General features: G+C 39.0%; 1 protein-coding gene across 7 annotated transcripts in view; it reads right to left on the reverse strand.

Moving 5' to 3' along the window:
* Positions 1–17,327, reverse strand: part of LOC121514781 (pleckstrin homology domain-containing family A member 5-like) — a 135,424-nt gene that overhangs the window by 34,154 nt on the left and 83,943 nt on the right. For 5 of the 7 annotated variants that reach the window (XM_041795091.1, XM_041795095.1, XM_041795090.1 and 2 more), the window contains 5 exons: positions 11,446–11,602; positions 11,214–11,318; positions 5,300–5,372; positions 3,165–3,265; positions 83–198 (listed from right to left, as the gene is read on the reverse strand). In XM_041795091.1, coding sequence (XP_041651025.1) covers positions 83–198; positions 3,165–3,265; positions 5,300–5,372; positions 11,214–11,318; positions 11,446–11,602 — 552 coding nt within the window. The remainder of the gene's footprint in view (positions 1–82; positions 199–3,164; positions 3,266–5,299; positions 5,373–11,213; positions 11,319–11,445; positions 11,603–17,327) is intronic. The other 2 variants (XM_041795094.1, XM_041795093.1) reach the window with 1 other exon arrangement.

The raw sequence follows: 17,327 nt of genomic DNA on the forward strand, positions 1-17,327 counted from the left end.
AAAAAACAACTTATCCTCTCCAAATCACACAAAATACGGCCACTCTGAAAAAAATGGCTACATTAGTGATGGTCCTACAAACCTTTTGACCGGCTCTGAATGCACGAGAGCAGCGTCTGTCATTACTTTCATCCACGACTCCATCTCTTTGGCTGTGTCACTGCAAAAATAGTACGTCCTCATGTTGGGATGTGTTGCCTGTGGTGACAGTGGACAGGAAGAGTGACGCAGAGACAAAAGTTATCTGAAAGAGAGAGAGGAGAGATCATCAGGTTATTTGGGATGTTAGCATTTTAAGCTTGATTTTCAATCAAGTTTGTTTCTTGTTTATGGGTTCTTATCTAAATAAGAGAAATAAATGACTTCAAGGCATTCTGTGTTTATACTCAGATATGCCATGAGTTTATGACCACCTACGCAATCTAATGCAGTACAGCTCAACAGTAAAATCATAAATTCTACTTTTAGAAAACTTTGATTGTAACAGCTCTTTGTTGACATTATAGAAAGATGTTAGTTCTACATTAAATGTATTATAAAATTATAATGGATAGAGGTGGTGTATTCTGGAAGGTGATACTATTTTTCCCACTCCTATAACACGAGTGGGCAAAATGCCTTTTAAAGTAATGCAATCCAAAACACCTTATCTGCATCAGACTCCACAAATAAAGAATACCTATAGATGGGTCAAGATTTTCAGCATGTAAAGTGTTCTGGTTTCTGTTTGAAGAACATTTGTACTCTAAGTTCAATGACCAATCACGCAGGCTTTGATGTATGAATGAGAAGCACAGGTGGGACTTCATTCACACTAACTGATGGTAATTTATCATGATTTATTTGTCTCTCTAACCACCTATCAACTTAAATGTGCAGCAAGCAATTAAATATACAGTGTTTCTCAGAATGACAATAATTGGATGTCACCCACATATATTTGCTGACCACCTATCCATGAGAGAAAGACATCCACTAGAAAATCCTTCTAGAAAATAAACTGATCAAGTTGATAGGTTTCATGTTAAAATTTAATCTTTATGTGCTTTTGTCTTAACAATTTTCTGCAGCTTCTTATAATAATATAATAATATAATATAATAATATTTTATAATAATAATAATGCAAAAGAGCAGAAACAAAAAAATTAAAAATACAGAAAAAGGAAGGGCAGGAAGGCCATACTGTTATTTACAATCCAAGTACAGCATCATTCTGTGGGGAACACTGATGGAGATCAATACTTCAGTTTGAGCCACAAATATGCTGACTCTGTTGTTGAAGCAAATTAGGATTTAGAATTCCAGACATGACCTCCTGAAATGCTTCAAAAATATATTTGATACAACTGCATTCAAAATAAGCACTAAACAATTTCTTCTCCTCTTGACAACATTTTTTCTACAAAACAAACTTTGATCTGGTAATTCCAAGTAAATTTACATGAAAATTTGCAAGAAAACTGGTTTGATTTTAAGGCTGGTACCACTGAAGTGATCCAGGAGGAGGCTGCTGTACAACTTATATTTCTGAAGTATAACTGGCACTTTATCCAGGATGTTACGGACTAAAGAATGGCTGACACGGCACTGTCATATTCATATTTAATGCACTAAATTAAGGGCATACCCACATCTACACACATCACTTGATATCCCAAATCATGAGTGGAAGTTTTCAGTGTACCTTTGTTTTTGGTAACAAAGATTATTGTTACCAGTCTTTATGCAAGGCTAAGACAGCTAGCTACAGCCTGACCTTAGTGTGCAAAGAAGCAAAAAGGATCAATCAATGTAAACTTTGCATTAAAGGAGACAAAATTGACCGATTGACACTTAAAGCCTCCTTCACGTGAATGACTGGTGTCATGTCAGTCTTACGTATACCCCTTTAAATTAAGTGTTACTGAACTGACAGGGATGAAACTGCAGAAGTTCAGATGCCGCACTGAGAAATAAGCATTTTTTTTCCAAAGGGCATACCAAGCAAGATACCAAAATCACCATTTAAAACTTCAATAATAAATATGAAGTATAATTATCACCTTTTTAAGCATGTGAACAAAAACTAAAAATGTAAAAGCTTTGAAAGAAAGAAAATGGTTGAGCTGTTGAGTTTGACTGCATCACATTGCATAGGTTGTCTTAATATCCGATCAGTGTGGTGTTAAAAATGCCACCTTGGTTCACCTTTGTTTCATGTATACACACAGATTAGACTTACCACTGAGTGCTTTGTCAGGTGACTTGTTCTGAAGTTGCTCTGTTTGCTTGCAGAAACAAACCAATTCATTGTTATAGCCAGACACAGAAAGAGAAAAACAGAATGTTTAGTGCAGGACCTCAATATCCTGTTTACCAACGTCTCAAACTACTCCAACTTCCTGACAAAAATAATGAGAAAAAGTAAGGAACTTTCAATGACATGACCATTTGGGCCACAACAACAGGGGACAGGAAAAGTTCAGAATGAGAACTAGGAAGTCAAAAAGTCATCCTGAGTGAATCCCAGTAAACTGAAGGGGTCGTGTCCTGCTCTCATGTTTCTCCTTCTCTTTCTTGCGCTCTCTCTTTCAGTCTAAGTTGGAAAAAGGAGTGGGCTGTGTGGTTGCAGAGACCTTGGGCAGACTCCTGGGCGTCTGTGTTTGGCTGTACTTGGCGGGTCAACTTTTTTTTGTCTCACAGGGTTTATGAAGGAACCACAGTCAAGTGCTGTATACACCATAAAATATGCCTGTTCCCCTGTAACTTGGAGTTTCCGAGTCATCTATTGCCACACTCTTGCACTGCATCACTTGCAGCAGCAAGCACAGGCATATCACTGTTGGCAAGAGCTTTTTTTCTTTGCTTTCTTCGCATTAGCAATGCAGGGATCTAATTTAACAAATGACTTGCAAAACTTGCTGTCAATCAACTGGAAATTATGTCTTAAGTAAAGAAATGTTCAAAGCAGCGTAAACGTAGAGGTTGATTTATGTAAAACACCGTGGGAATATAAGACCAACCTTCAAACAATAAGCCAGTGATATAAAGGAAGCTTTATACATTCAGCTCCTATTGCTGTATTTTATTAAAGCTTTAAATAATACTAATTACTTTTCTGTGCTTTCATCCAAACCATGTGCAGTCTAACAAAGTTTGACACGAATGAAAACATGCACTGACCTTGAAGGCATATTTTCTGTTAATGTGATCATCCACAGACAGCATGGATATATGAAAGCTTGGTAGGAGGATGCTGCCAAGTATCCCCTCCTCTTTTTCATCTGCAGAGAAAAGGAGCAGGTCAACACAGTTTTACACACTTAAGGAGCATTTTTTTTTCTTGTAAACTTTAACTCAACTCTTATGGGAAGAGAGGGGGGAATGTGAAATAAAAACAGGAGTGTGTTAGTCAGCTGAGCAGTGTCCAATCAGCGGAAAAAGCATTGATTCAATGTCCTGTGCGACTAGGCTGCTCTAATCCTCATTAAGTTAGCAGACAGGGCTCCACATTGACAATGGAGCTCTCTCCACAGGGGGGATTAGATTGAGTCCCGAGTTTTAGGCAGAGCATTGCCTATAACTCTTAATTTGATATAACCAATCTGCACTGCTAACCCAAAACAGTGCAGGGAAATAGAGCATATCTGGGAAATGACTGCTGCTGTCCCATATGTGCATTTGCTCTGTCTGACTGGCATATGTGCATGTTTGTTTGTTGACTTAGGATTCAATGTAAGCAACTTAATGATTGCAACAGGGATGAATTAGGCTTAGAAATGTGGGGTAATATTTGGAGGAAGAATCAGTAGATGGACCCTGGCCAGCCTTTGGTAATGAAGAAGTAAAGCAGTCTGCCCTGAAGCGATGTTAAAGCTCTGGTTCCATCTCTAAACTCTGAAGGATTGGTTTATTTATCTATTCGCCAGCATCAGCTGTACCTGCAGCCCACAAGCCTCGCGTTTATTTATTCATGAAGTCTCCACATCCCTCTCGAGCATGCACACAATCACAGAGGATATTGCAGTACAGTCTGAACATAAGCTAACATTGTGGGAGACTGTGAGCGCACAATGATAGCCTGATAACAGCAGCAGATATCAGCTCAGTTTGGAGGAGGGGCAGCATGGTTCATGACCTCCCTGCCCACTCTCTGCTGATGGTTGGATTTCACTGCGTGTCTGTCTGAATAAAGCGTTTGGGTCTGCTGCTGGCTTTTGTCAGTCAGTGGGTGGAAAGAGGGTGACGGGACTGGCAGACACCAGAAATAACACAGACGAGATGTCATCCTGATCAGCAGAAATGATGAGTGTATCCGTACTGAATGAACAGGGGACGTTAGGATGTTTTCCAACAAGACTTCTGTCTTTTTCTGTTTAGCTGCAGCCTCACATGGACACACTACAGTTACCATACACAGTAAACACTTTAGCTTTTTATAGGAAAGCTCTCAAGTACTTCGACACAGCTGTGTCAATATTTAATATGAACATTGTTCCTGGGAAGCTGAGAGACCCAGTCAATAATGGCTTAGTGAACAGCATCAGGGATCACATATAACACTTGCAAATGTCCTTCTGCTGAGCAGTCAGAGCAAAGAGAGATTTACCACAACAGCCTGGTCTCCAATAAAAAGTCTATCATTATGAACGATGACTGAGATTGTGACTAAGGTACTCGGGTTTTTAAATCAAAGATCAAATACAAATTCATTCAAATTTCCGCTTCATTCAGAGTGTAATTTTTATTAGCTGGTTATGTAATTATAGGATGTCTTCACTAAATTACAGAGCCATATAATACCACACATTTCAAAGCACTAATATAAAGTGGTCTCTCTAATGTGGAATCAGGAGAGCATGTTCAAATCCGAGTTTCATAAATTTTGTTTCATTCAACTGGATGCAAGTATTAGACTAGTTTGCAACCACTGCATAAAGTAGCATCATCTATGGAAACTTAATTTCAGCTTAACATTAGAACAGCTCCAGGTTTCTGTCATGCTTTCTGTTTGAACAATATAAATGCATCCAAACCATGCTTAACCAAACCAAGCAAAGCTGCGGCTTTTCTTGGGGAAAAAATGATCCCTCAGATGGCAAATCAGACTACAGGAGTGGGGTTTTAATCTTCATGTCTCTGTAGTTGGACCTGACAGGCTGCTTAGCACAGGGGTTTGGATCCAGATTCATGAACAGCTGCCAGCTTGTGGTTTTGAAGGTTACAACTCTGACCTGCTAATCGAAAGCTATCATTGTTTTAAGCGGTGCAGTGCCAATAAAACTTGTTGGTACAGTAGCTCAGAGGACAGGACTCACCTCTGTAGTAAAACAGGCAGAGGTCTGACAGCACAAACCACCTCTTTTTCCACAGCTTCATCCCTGTACTGTCCTGAAAAGACATCAGAAAAATGTAGCACAGTTAGACCACAAAATAGATAAAATGGTTTTACCTCTCAATTTGCAATTTAAGGTTTGAAAGATAGTAAACATGCTATGCTGTACATCAAAATGATTAAAAGGCAATTTAGGAACAGGACATCACTTTTTAAAACGATAAAATAAAAATTTAAAAAGTTGCTAAACCATTCAATGTAAAAACAATACCCTAAAAAGCAGAATAATATGATACAATGTGTTGTAACACCATATCATACAACATGACATAACCCAGCACCCTGCCACACAACATGCCAACAAGACATGACATGACAAAGCATTTAATGGTACTGTGTATCACAGTATGGCACAATATATGAAACAGTTCAACATGAAATAAGACACTCTACATTATGGTTAAGTACAGAGCAATATTGCACAGTATGGTAACATAAAATATACTGTATAATAAGATGTGGAACTCCACAATATGCTACAACATGAGACAATAGTAAACAACACAAAATGACACCTTATTTCATGGTACCGTACTGTAATGTACAATACGATACACTAAAGTAAGGTAGTGTATCGACAAAGGATACGATAAAATAGAACAGGACAGGAGAGGACACAACATGATACAAAAGGAGACAAATACACCTTACTTCATGGTACCATACCAGACTGTCACCAGACTAGATGATACGAAAAAGTAGAATAAGTAAGAAATAATACCCTACAATATGATATGATCAAATATAATACAAAATTAAACAGGAGACAACGCCTTACTTCATGGTACCATACTGTACTATAAAAAAAAAAGATAAAATAAAGATAAAAAGTTCAATACATTACAACAGGAAATGGATCTGTTTTTCATGGTACTATACTAAACCAAAGCATACTGTATAACAGTAAAATATGGTAAGGTATAATGCCATATGATATGATACGACTCCATACAATACTAAACAAGAGACGATGATGCCTTACTTTATGGTATCATACCACTCTGTAGTTGATGATGCAACACAGTAAAGTGCGGTAAGATATGATGCCATTCAATATGATACAATTTAACAAAAAACGATTCCTTATTTTATGCTACCATGCCATACCAAACCATTCCATACTATATGATACAGTACATTACAGTATAATATGGTTTAATGCTGCACAATATGATAAGATACATTATGATCTGATACTATACGGGAGACAACAGCCCCTCACTTCATGCTACCATATCAGACCATACACTACAGTATGATATGATACAGTAGTCCATTAACAATATTTCTTGAAATCAGACTTTATTTTTCTAGTGACAAGAACAAACTGCCATGTTTTAGATATATTCATGTGTTGAGCTCATCTGTATTACACAGCACGATTTCCTCCACTTAAGCTATACATATCATCGGCGTCTAATTTATTTAGATCAAAGGGAACATGTGGTTACAAGTTGGAAATAAAGATAATAAAGAAAGTGGTTCCATGGTTTAACATTTCAATTTAAAAAAAAAAACAACTTTCACCTTTAAAAAGGAAGACTGTTGTTCAGTGTGGAATAAAAAATAAACCTCCTTTGCTCAAGTTGTGCTTCAGGACTGCACTGCAGTGATCAAAGGAGGTTTCAGGCTGCTGCTTGTGAAGGATGAAGGGTGAGGAAAAGGGTATTAACTCCCCCCCGGTTACTTTATTGGAAAACTTGAGCAGAGTCCTTAATCGTAGATTGGACCTGGAGACAAAAGTGGGGGGAGGGACCTGGGCAACTGTGTCATTGTGGTGAAACAGCATGTGGGCAGCAGTTTACTTTAAATGGAAATTCAATTCCATGAAGCAGCATGTTTTACACATTAGTATCAAAAAGTCACAATACCAGATGCTGCTCAGCATGTTCATAATGGAGGCACATAAGAAGTGTAACAAAAAGACTCAGATTCCTGCATCCTCTGATTCACCACCGTCCCACTTTTCAATTAAGATTTTAACCACTAATTTTACTAAGTGCTCATGAAAAAACTTTATCAAAAGTTCTGTCGGATCTCGCTCTGTTCAGGCAGAAAGGGAAAAAAAGAGGGCTTTAACCGTCACATCAATCACTGTGGCTCCCAATGGATCAACTGGAGGGCTGCAGCTTTCCCCCAGCCAAGGACCTCAATAGCTTCCAGGTTTCAATGAGGCAGGAAAATAAAAGTGCAAATCCAGCTTTTATTCAGGGTAGCAGATTTGTGAGTCTCTTCCTTGATCTACGTCACCCTGATTGAGGTCCCCAAAGAAATAGCAGCTGGCAGCTGTACCAAAGGAAGCCATCGTGTGCTCACAAAGCTGCAACAGGAGGCTGCAATCAAAACTAAATGAGTCTCCCACTTAAAAAGCATGAGAGAGTCCTGACTGACCAAGAGCTGCCTCGAGAGCCTCCTTTTCACCTCCTGTAAGTAACCAGGGAGCTGTGATGAGGGATTGGTATTTAAACATTGGTGGCTCTGGATGACTGGCTGAGCAGAAACACTGGACAAAGAAATGCTCAAATCCTGGAAGACATTAAAAAAGCTTCCTCTGTGCCTATCTTAGCACTGCTGTGGCAAAGCTTAAAAGAAGAGTCAGACACTAAACTTGTTTAATGTGTAAGAAGTAGGAAATTATATGAAAATTCAGCTTGAGTTTTTAACTTTTCTGCAAAAATTACCTTCAGAACTACTGTATTTTAACAAGTCGTGGGAAATATTCCAGAGAGACTTTGGTCCATATTGACACGATAGATTCACGCAGTTGCTGCAGATTTGTCTGCTGCACATCAATGATGCAAATCTCCCGTTACCCCACACCGAAAGGTGCTTTATTGGATTGAGATCTAGTGGCTGTGGAGGCCACTGGAGTACAGTCAACTAATTATCATGTTCAAGAAACCTGTTTGAGATTAATTGAGCTTTGTGACCTGGTGCAATATCCTGCTAGAATTAGCCCATCAGAGGATGGGTACACTGTGGTCATAAAAGGATGGACATGGTCAGTAACAATACTCAGGTAGGCTGTAGTGTTTAAACGATACTCAATTGATACAAAGTGTGCCAAGAAAATATCCCCTTCACATTACACCACCAGCAGCCTGAACCCTTGATACAAGGCAGGATGGATCAATGCTTTCATGTCGTTTGCACCAAATTCTGACCCTACAATCTGAATGTCACAGCTAAAAACGTGACTCATCAGCCATGCTGCACCATCATGTTTTCATGCAAACAGCACTTAAGTGAAGTGTGTGAATTGTGTGAATTAGCGTGAAACTAGAAGTAGAGTGGTATTCACGTGTGTTGCACTTGTATTTGCTGCCAAAAGAGGTAAATAGTTTAGAAAATTGTGGTTATAAATGAATAGATGAGGAAATACCAAAAATAAAGCAATTCAACTTTAGGTTGGCATGAATGTGACTACCAAATTAGAATAAAATTATGGTCGTTGGGACACTTAGCCTAATTCAAGTCTTTATCCACATATGCACTCCTGAAAATTTCTAAAATCTGAAGCTGGCAGCAACTGAAATTGTCCAGATTTGCCTGTTCTCATACAGTATGCACCTTTCATCAGGAGGGATACAATCTTAGGAGGCAGGACATGAGGAATAAAAGCAAAGGAACAGACCGTAATGACAGCTTATGTCACTGTTTTATGTGTATACATGGACATATTCACAGTATCAATAAAGTGGAGGATGAGAAAATCCTCTACTTGTAAGCAATAAAAGTTGGGATGGGAGCAATCTGATCCAATATCGGTGTCAGGTCCAATATGGATGTAATTAATAGATCAGATATCTGACTGACGGCACAGATCCAAGTGACCGATCCAAATCCATCCTACAGTTTGCGGTAGACCATGAACGCACCGCAGTTTAACACAAGACAGTCTGTGTGTAACTGAGCTAGTACTAGTTCGGGATGTTCTTAGCGGTATAATTACCTAGTAGATTAATGTAAATGTAAATATATTTAGAAGGATCAAAACTAGTCTAAAGATGAGAGAACACAAAGAAGAGTGGGTGTGACGTTAGCCTGATAACAGCGGCGCTAGCATTGAAAGCTAGCGTCGCCTGCCTTCGTTCCTCTTTGCAGATTAATATCGTGCTTTGATATTTGGCCTCGTTTCACTTTCACTTTCATTACGTGAGCTTAACCCTCAACAGCCCACATACCACTTTATTTCCATTTACTACTTTGGAAAACTGTCATACCGCGGTCTTCCTACTATACGCTAACAGGTTAGCCGTTAGCCGTTAGCCACCGCTGTCCTTCTCATTGTTTATATCCGGTGAAGGGTCAGAGAGAAAGGCTGCGGCCATTAACTGAAGCTACTGCAGTCTCTATTGGCGGGGGGTTCATTAAAGAGCACTATAGACAGGGATTTATACTCTAGAATGAAGCTGTGATTTCCACTTCCACTTCCATTCTTATACTCAGTTGTTGTTTTTTGGATAATGCTGATATTTATTTTTTAATAGTAGTTCAAATAAATTTGTTTTTAATACATTTAAATTCAATTCATTTTTGTATTTTTTTTTGCTTTTTAATAAGAGGAGCTGGGTGGTTTACTACAGCCGCATGTAACCTCACACATTATACCAACAACAATAATAATTGTTAATATACACCTATCTCTCTCTCTCTCTGTATACACACACACACACACCCCCACACATACACACACACACACACACACACACACACACACATATATATATATATATATATATATGTGTGTGTCTATATATATGTGTATATATATATTTATGTATCAGTATCGGTATCTGCACATATTTATCGAAATCGGATCGGAATTGAAAAAAAGTGGATTGGTGCATCCCTAAATAAAAGGGATTGTTCTGTATTTATGGAAATCTTCTATTGTCATCACTAGAACAGTTCATTTGAATCTAAGAGAAATACTACTTTATAATTAGTAATATAGTTCTCTCTATTTCATTATCATCATAGCTGCTAATGCTAATATTGCATTATACTGTTTTCAATCAATCATGGCCGTTACTGCTAATTTTTCCACATATTGCTAACATTATTAATAACGATACAGCAATTTCCTACTGAATGGGAGAGAAGTGTATGGCCTCAACTGCCATTAATTTGTATTTAATTTATTGTTTTGTTGTTTCTCTAGTCCCGCTCCTCTTCCTGCTTTCTCCCACCCCCTCCTCCCACGTACTAGCCCTTCCCCACTCCAGTGTAGCCTTGGCAGAGGGCTTTCAACACAAGTCTGGTCTGTTTGATATCCCTGCCCCTCAAGAAGGTTTTTGTCACCACTGTAGCTGGGCTAAAAATTGCTAATGCTGTGCTAATGGTGATTAATGCTGGTCTTTATTATAATAGACCACAACAGAGAGTACGGTCTAGATCCGCCTTCTCTGTAAAGCGTCTAGAAATAACCATGGTTGTAAAATGGCACTATAAAAACAAAGATTGATTGATAAAGAAGCTACATTATGTGCGTGTTGACAGCACCAGTTGTCATCACCCTTGCCTACTTGCTCACAGTAAATTTTCCAAAATATTGCCTGCTGAGCTCACACATTAGCTCACCCCTATAAATATTTCATAGAGAAATTTTAATAGGGTGCTAATAGGAAACACTCTGTGATGAAGTTGGGTTGGAAATTGTAGCTGTTTTCATTATGCATGCTGATCAACCCCAAAATAGGAGAAATTCAGGAGTTTATGTACATGTGAAAACAACATTACATCCTCCAAAATGATGTCAAGATACCATTTCTGCTGAGCATTAAATGATTAGACTAATTCTCCAGTTTTATTTGAAGTGATTTAATCTTCCTCACCTGTTTATAAAGCCAGTTTCTCTTGATAACCGGGGCGCCGGGATTCCTCCTGATGGAGTTGGATCTTTTCCCAAAGTTATGAACTTTTTTAGAGGGTCTCGAGGGCTAGAAGGAGGAAAAAAGCAAACTGAGCTCAATCCACAAATAACAGCTTTTCTTCACTTTTTTCAAACGTTTAAAGGCATCAAAATATGATCCATGGATTTGTCAAAATGTTCCAAACTTCACTGACATGCGTGTTAATCCTGTCTCCATCTGTGTCACTCACTCGTCCTGCTGGGCTGTTGGGGTTGGTGGCATAGTCCGAGCCGCCTGTGTAGTTGGAGGCCTCACTCATGGTGCTAAGCGGCCGTTCCTTTTTCTCATTCGCCGACACTTTTGGGGCAGATCTGGAGAAAGACAAAAAGTATGCCAAGCGCATACAGGAAAAACATCAGTCAGAAAGAAAGACTGCTGATCTATGTCCAATGACCTCAATACAAGAAAGAAAGGAGTAAGCAGACTTCATTGTCTGTTCTACCATCATTCCTCTGAAGTTCAAAGCTTTATATAATGAGATATCAACATGGGACTATGAATCACGCCAAGTACTCCCACCCTGTCACTGTAGAAACTTTCCCCATTCTCTAACAGCTTCACATGGTCTGCCTGACAGGTTGAAATGCAGCAGTGAATCAGGTCAGAATGACTTTAAAATGTTTTGGAGTACAAATTAAAAGTATAGCAAGTTCAATGCATCGGCCATAGGACAGAACACCTTGTTAAGTAAGTTGTCTGCGGCCCGTGAAAATGTCCTACATTCTTTAGCAGGAGAACAAAGCTGCGGTCTACAGGGAGCAGGGCAGGAGAACCAGAGTAGAGCAGGAATACTGCAGCAGTGTAAAAACAGTGTTATCTCTCTGATATAATGGTTTCAGGTCACTGAATAAGGACAGATGCTGCCAACACTGCACTGCTAACTCCCCCATTCAACATGACAATTTGATCAATGATATCAGCATTTATAGATCACAGATAATTTAGTGCTTTTCAGCTTTAAATAAAGCATTTTTTTACTCTACAACCAATCCATTCATGATCTATGTACTTTTAATCCATTTGGGCCAGCTAGACGAAACAAAACCCAGCAAAATGAAACTGAGGATCAATCTTGTGAGGGTTTCACAATCCAGACTGCATGCTGTTAAACTGGAAGTGCACGAACACAAAAAGGGATCAGAAGGGATAACATCAGCTCGGCGCACGACAGCAGGCAAAAAAACACAGGATGTTCTGTTCATTCCCGTGCAGCAGGTCTGATATTACCTGCAGACTCTTCAGAAAATGACAAGACAAAACAATGATGATCACACACAGTGACCTGCTATTAGAAGACAGGATTCTTACAAGCTAGGGCTTCACTGCAAGAAGTAGCGGCGTCTTTTGTCATGTAGTTGAGATCTTATGACTGTGAGATCAGTGGGAGCATTTCTTCCAGGAAAGAGAATTCTTATATCATTGTTCACTGGCAGTCTTAAGTGTCTGGATATGAAAGGGGATTCTGCGTAAATGCGTCACATCCCTGGAAACAGTGATGGACATGTGGGCGACTACTGTTCTCTCGAGCCGAAAGACACAAAGTTTCTCAACTCGCTGTTTAAAAATAGGAGCTTGTAGAGTGATGAGTAACTTCTATGATTCCCTGTCTTCTTGCTATCACCGGAAATGGTGCTCTGAAGAGTTTGAGCTCCATCTAAGGCAGAAGGAATAATTAGTGAATCAGGATCAATGGAGCGTCAACCTGGGAGAAGATGAATGGCTGCTTTAACAGTGAAGTCACTATTTGATACTCAGGGTGGCCTGTAGTTTATTTCCAGGCTCTAGACTGCAGCGTGTGTGTGTTTGGCTCTGTTGGTAATTAGTGTTGGACTAACAATCGATCTGTGTGCAGCTAAATTGAAAGTAATGACTGTGTCAAATTAGCTGCTAAGTGTCTGAGCTGGCCTCTGACTGCAGGAAAATACAAACAATGACAGAAAGATGCTGTGTCAGCTTAAGCCGCTACATCTTCTGGCTGAAAATGGTCATCAAAAATATTTCATAATGGATGAAATAAGACATTTATGGCAGTATTTTGATTTCCTGGTGTCAAGAAATGAGAAAGGAAAAAGGTGACGGACAAACAAGAATCAACATGCAGACACCGCCAGACTGAGGTGGCACACTTGATGGAGAGTACGTGTAACATAAGGAGCCACTTGGTAAATCATCACCTCAGAAAGACTGGCAAGGATATGAGGAGCAGACTCCACCCAGGCCAAAAGACTCTTAAGGAAGCGTTCAAAATCCCAATTCCCCACAACATCAGGACTCAGCAGATCATAAGATGTATCAGTGAATATATGGTCAAAGACCTTCAGCTGTTTTCAGTGGTGGACAACAAAGGTTTTAGAAGGTCAGTAAACACGCTGGAGCATGATACACATTTTTAAGCCTTATGCACACCTACGGCATTTTTTTTGCACATATTGTAATATTCAACAGTGGGTTGCTCCCTCCGGGTGGGGAGTGTCTTTGCCCCAGGTAAAGGAGTTCAAGTACCTTGGGGTCTTGTTCACGAGTGAGGGTAGAAAGGCCCACGAGATCGACAGGTGGATTGGTGCAGCATCTGCGGTATTTAAGACATTGTATTGCACCATCATGGTGAATAGGTTGCTGAGCCGGAAGGCAAAACTCTCAATTTACCAGTCGATCTTTGTCCCAACCCTCATCTATCGTCTTGAACTCTGGGTTCTGACCTAAATATCGCGGGTTCAAGCAATTGAAATGAGATTCCTCAGGAGGTTGGCTGGGCTCTGCCTTAGAGATAGGATGAAGAGCTGCTGCTCCTTTGTGTCGAACAGAGCCAGTTGAGTTGATTATTACTAATATTTCATTACCACTTCTGATTTTTAACTTGTTTTAATAACTTTTATTATTCTTATTCATGTTTTAATATCTCTTACTCCACTTATTGTTTTGATTTCCTATATCCATGATCTTGAGTTTTTATTTAGGCTGCTCTTAGTGGTTTTTGCTTTCACCCTCTTGATGCTTTTATCATTTTAACATTCCCTTCCTCAGACTTTTCTTACATTTATTTTTCCTTTACAATTTTACTTCTCTAAATGTTTTTAGTTCTTATTGCTTCTCTTTTACTTGCCTTTTAAAACTTCAGTCCCCTTGGTCGCAGGTTTTTGTGGTTGAGTTTCTGAGGTTGGCTGGGTACTCGTGGGTTCTTAAGATGTCTTGTGATTTCCTAGTTCTTGTGATATCTCAGGATGTCTTGTTCTAATGACATCTTATGTTTCTCAGTTCTAGTGATGTCATGGGATATCAAAACTCATATGATATCTTTGGATTTTTAGTTCTAATAATGTCTCGTGTTGCCTCAGTAATAATGTTGTTTGGGTTGAACATGTAGCCTGGGGTTTGATCTTGTTTAGGTTCTCTTACCTTGAGTGTTCTCTTGTGTTAATGTTTTGCTGTCATTATCTCTTGTTGGGTTCTGCTGCTTTTTTTCTGCACGTCAAAGCACTTTGTAAACCCTTGTTTTTAAAAGTGCTATAAAAATAAAGTTATTAGTATTATTATTATTACCAGACCTCAGATAAGCGGAAGAAAATGGATGGATGATGGATGGAATATTCAAAGTGCAACTGTTGTTTAATGCTGACATCACTTTTTGTTCCAAGTCTTCTTTGTCATTTTGTTTTGGGGTTTTTTTGACAGTGCAATAAATATCATACCGTGGCCTTGTTACCGAGGTATTATCGTACCATGACATTTTGATACTGTTACAGCCCTATAAATAATGTAACAGAGAACAGCCTCGACCTGCACTCTTTGTAAGGTGTATTGAGATAACTTTGGTAATAAATTGGCACTAAACGAATAAAGACTGATTGAATAATTGATGGACACAGCCGACCACTAAGTGGTCAGAGTCTTGTCACTTTTTAGAGTCGTCAGTAGGATGTCTTAAACAGGAATCAAATCCCTCTCATCAGTGGCTTCATGCTGCTGTAATACTTCCCAAACCCTTCTGTACTTCTCGACAATATTTTTTCTCGCGGCTTTCAGTCTTCTCTGGAACAAAACTTTTCTTTTCTCCTTGCTATGACAAAAAGCCACAGACCAAGAACCAGGAACATTATTACTTTGGTGTACTCTACCGATGTGTGGGACATCCTGGCAGCTTCATGCAGCTGCGTGTCAACAAGCCTGCCAACATTGAGGAAGTTTTATCAAAATATATAGAAGAGATTGAAACCAGTACCACATATAGAACTGCAATAATTACAGAGTATGCATACACAAACAGTAGACTACAACAAATGGTTCACATGTATACTGGCAAATGAAACTATACAGAACTAGACCTTAGGTAGGCGTTTCATTTTATGTCCACAGTGTGTTGTTTTAGGTATCAGTCTGTTCTCAGACTTATGGTTGATGCCAATTCCCAGACGGCACCATCCCAAAGTGGATCTGACTGTAATGTGCAGACTAAGCAGAGGTCGAAGCAAAATACCAAACCCATACAACAACCAGTCTTCTATTCGCCATAGTTTCATGTCAACATGTCAGTAAATCTTAAGCAAAAAACTCAGAGGCGCATTACAGGGTTTACCAACCCAACCAAAAAAAAAACTACACACACACACACACACACACACACACACACACACAATTTAAAAAAACCTCCCTTTCTTAACCTCAAAAGCTGAGAAATCAAAGTAATAAGCTCAGATTTACCATGCATACTTTTAAATACAGGTATCCACCTGCAGGGAACACCATGGATGGGTTGGATGTCCACAGGCAGACAAGCACAATCTCTCTCTCGGGGATAATTTATTGTGCTCATTTGATCCCACATAACCTGCATGCCTTTGGTCTGATGGAGGAGGCCGCTGCACCATAAAGAATATACTGAGAAACATGCCAACACCATGTAGTGAGATCCAGGTATTAACACACAGTTTCGTCACCCTGATATGAAAGTACAACTCTTAATATTATACAAGTGCTATGTCAGTTCATATTCACTGAATTCCCCATGTAAAAATCACCTTAAAATATATTTTTCTTACTTTCATGATCAAATCTGTTCATGTTTCCACATGCATTTCACGTTGTGCTTTGCAAAGAATGAAATCTCTACTTTAAAACATCACATTCATTTACATGATGCTGTAAGTAACTTAAAAAAGTTTTACTAGGGCCAGTAGAATAAAACAAAGACCTTTAACTCCACATATTAAGACCATACCCTTAGGGCTTTTATGCTTAACATCCTAGCCTCGTCCTGCGTGGATTTTGTGCATCTGTGTGTGTGTGTGGGTCTGTGTGTGCAAAAAGAGTAAGGAAGGATTACACTGCCACTGAGGCTCAGTGCAGCAAACTGAGGGGGAAACACTGAGCTGAGCGGCTGAGGGTGCATTTTTAAAATGACCACACAGCATTTCTAAAGAAATAAGGGTGCTTTCAAACTGTTTTGTTCTGTGCTGAACTGGATCTTTTTTTTTTTTTAATGAACAAAAGAGGAGAAGAAAAGGCAAGCATGGACAGTGCAAGACAGTGTATTTACAAGGCTGGGGTTTATAGATGCAGCATATCACCAAGCTGGGTGATAAATTCATGATTTACAGAACACAATAAACAAACCACTTTCACTCATGCTGCTATAACCTATTAAAGTGGGATGATCTTGAAAAAAGCAACACTTAGTAAATCCTATTATTTTTTAACGTTTAGGATTAAAATAAGGCATGGAAATTGAGATGGAATATGGCGTTTCCTACTTCAGCATAGAAAACATACACAGCTGTCCTATATTTGTTAATGGTAGATAAACTTTCAAGTGTCCTTTAATAAAGGAGAAAAAGCTGCTTTTAATTACCCTGCACCTACATAAGTTATCTACCTAATATATAACTTAATCTTGTATTTTACGTCCTTTTCTGATCATAATCTGGAATATGGTAATGTTTCAAAAAGTATTGGCCCCATTTTGATACCAAATAAGTATGTCAGATCCTAATGATGCTGATTCTTTAATGTATTTGTGTTAGGACTCTTATATTTGCTTAT

This window comes from Cheilinus undulatus, linkage group 9 (genome assembly GCF_018320785.1).
Source record: "Cheilinus undulatus linkage group 9, ASM1832078v1, whole genome shotgun sequence".
NCBI classification, from domain to species: Eukaryota; Metazoa; Chordata; class Actinopteri; order Labriformes; family Labridae; genus Cheilinus; species Cheilinus undulatus.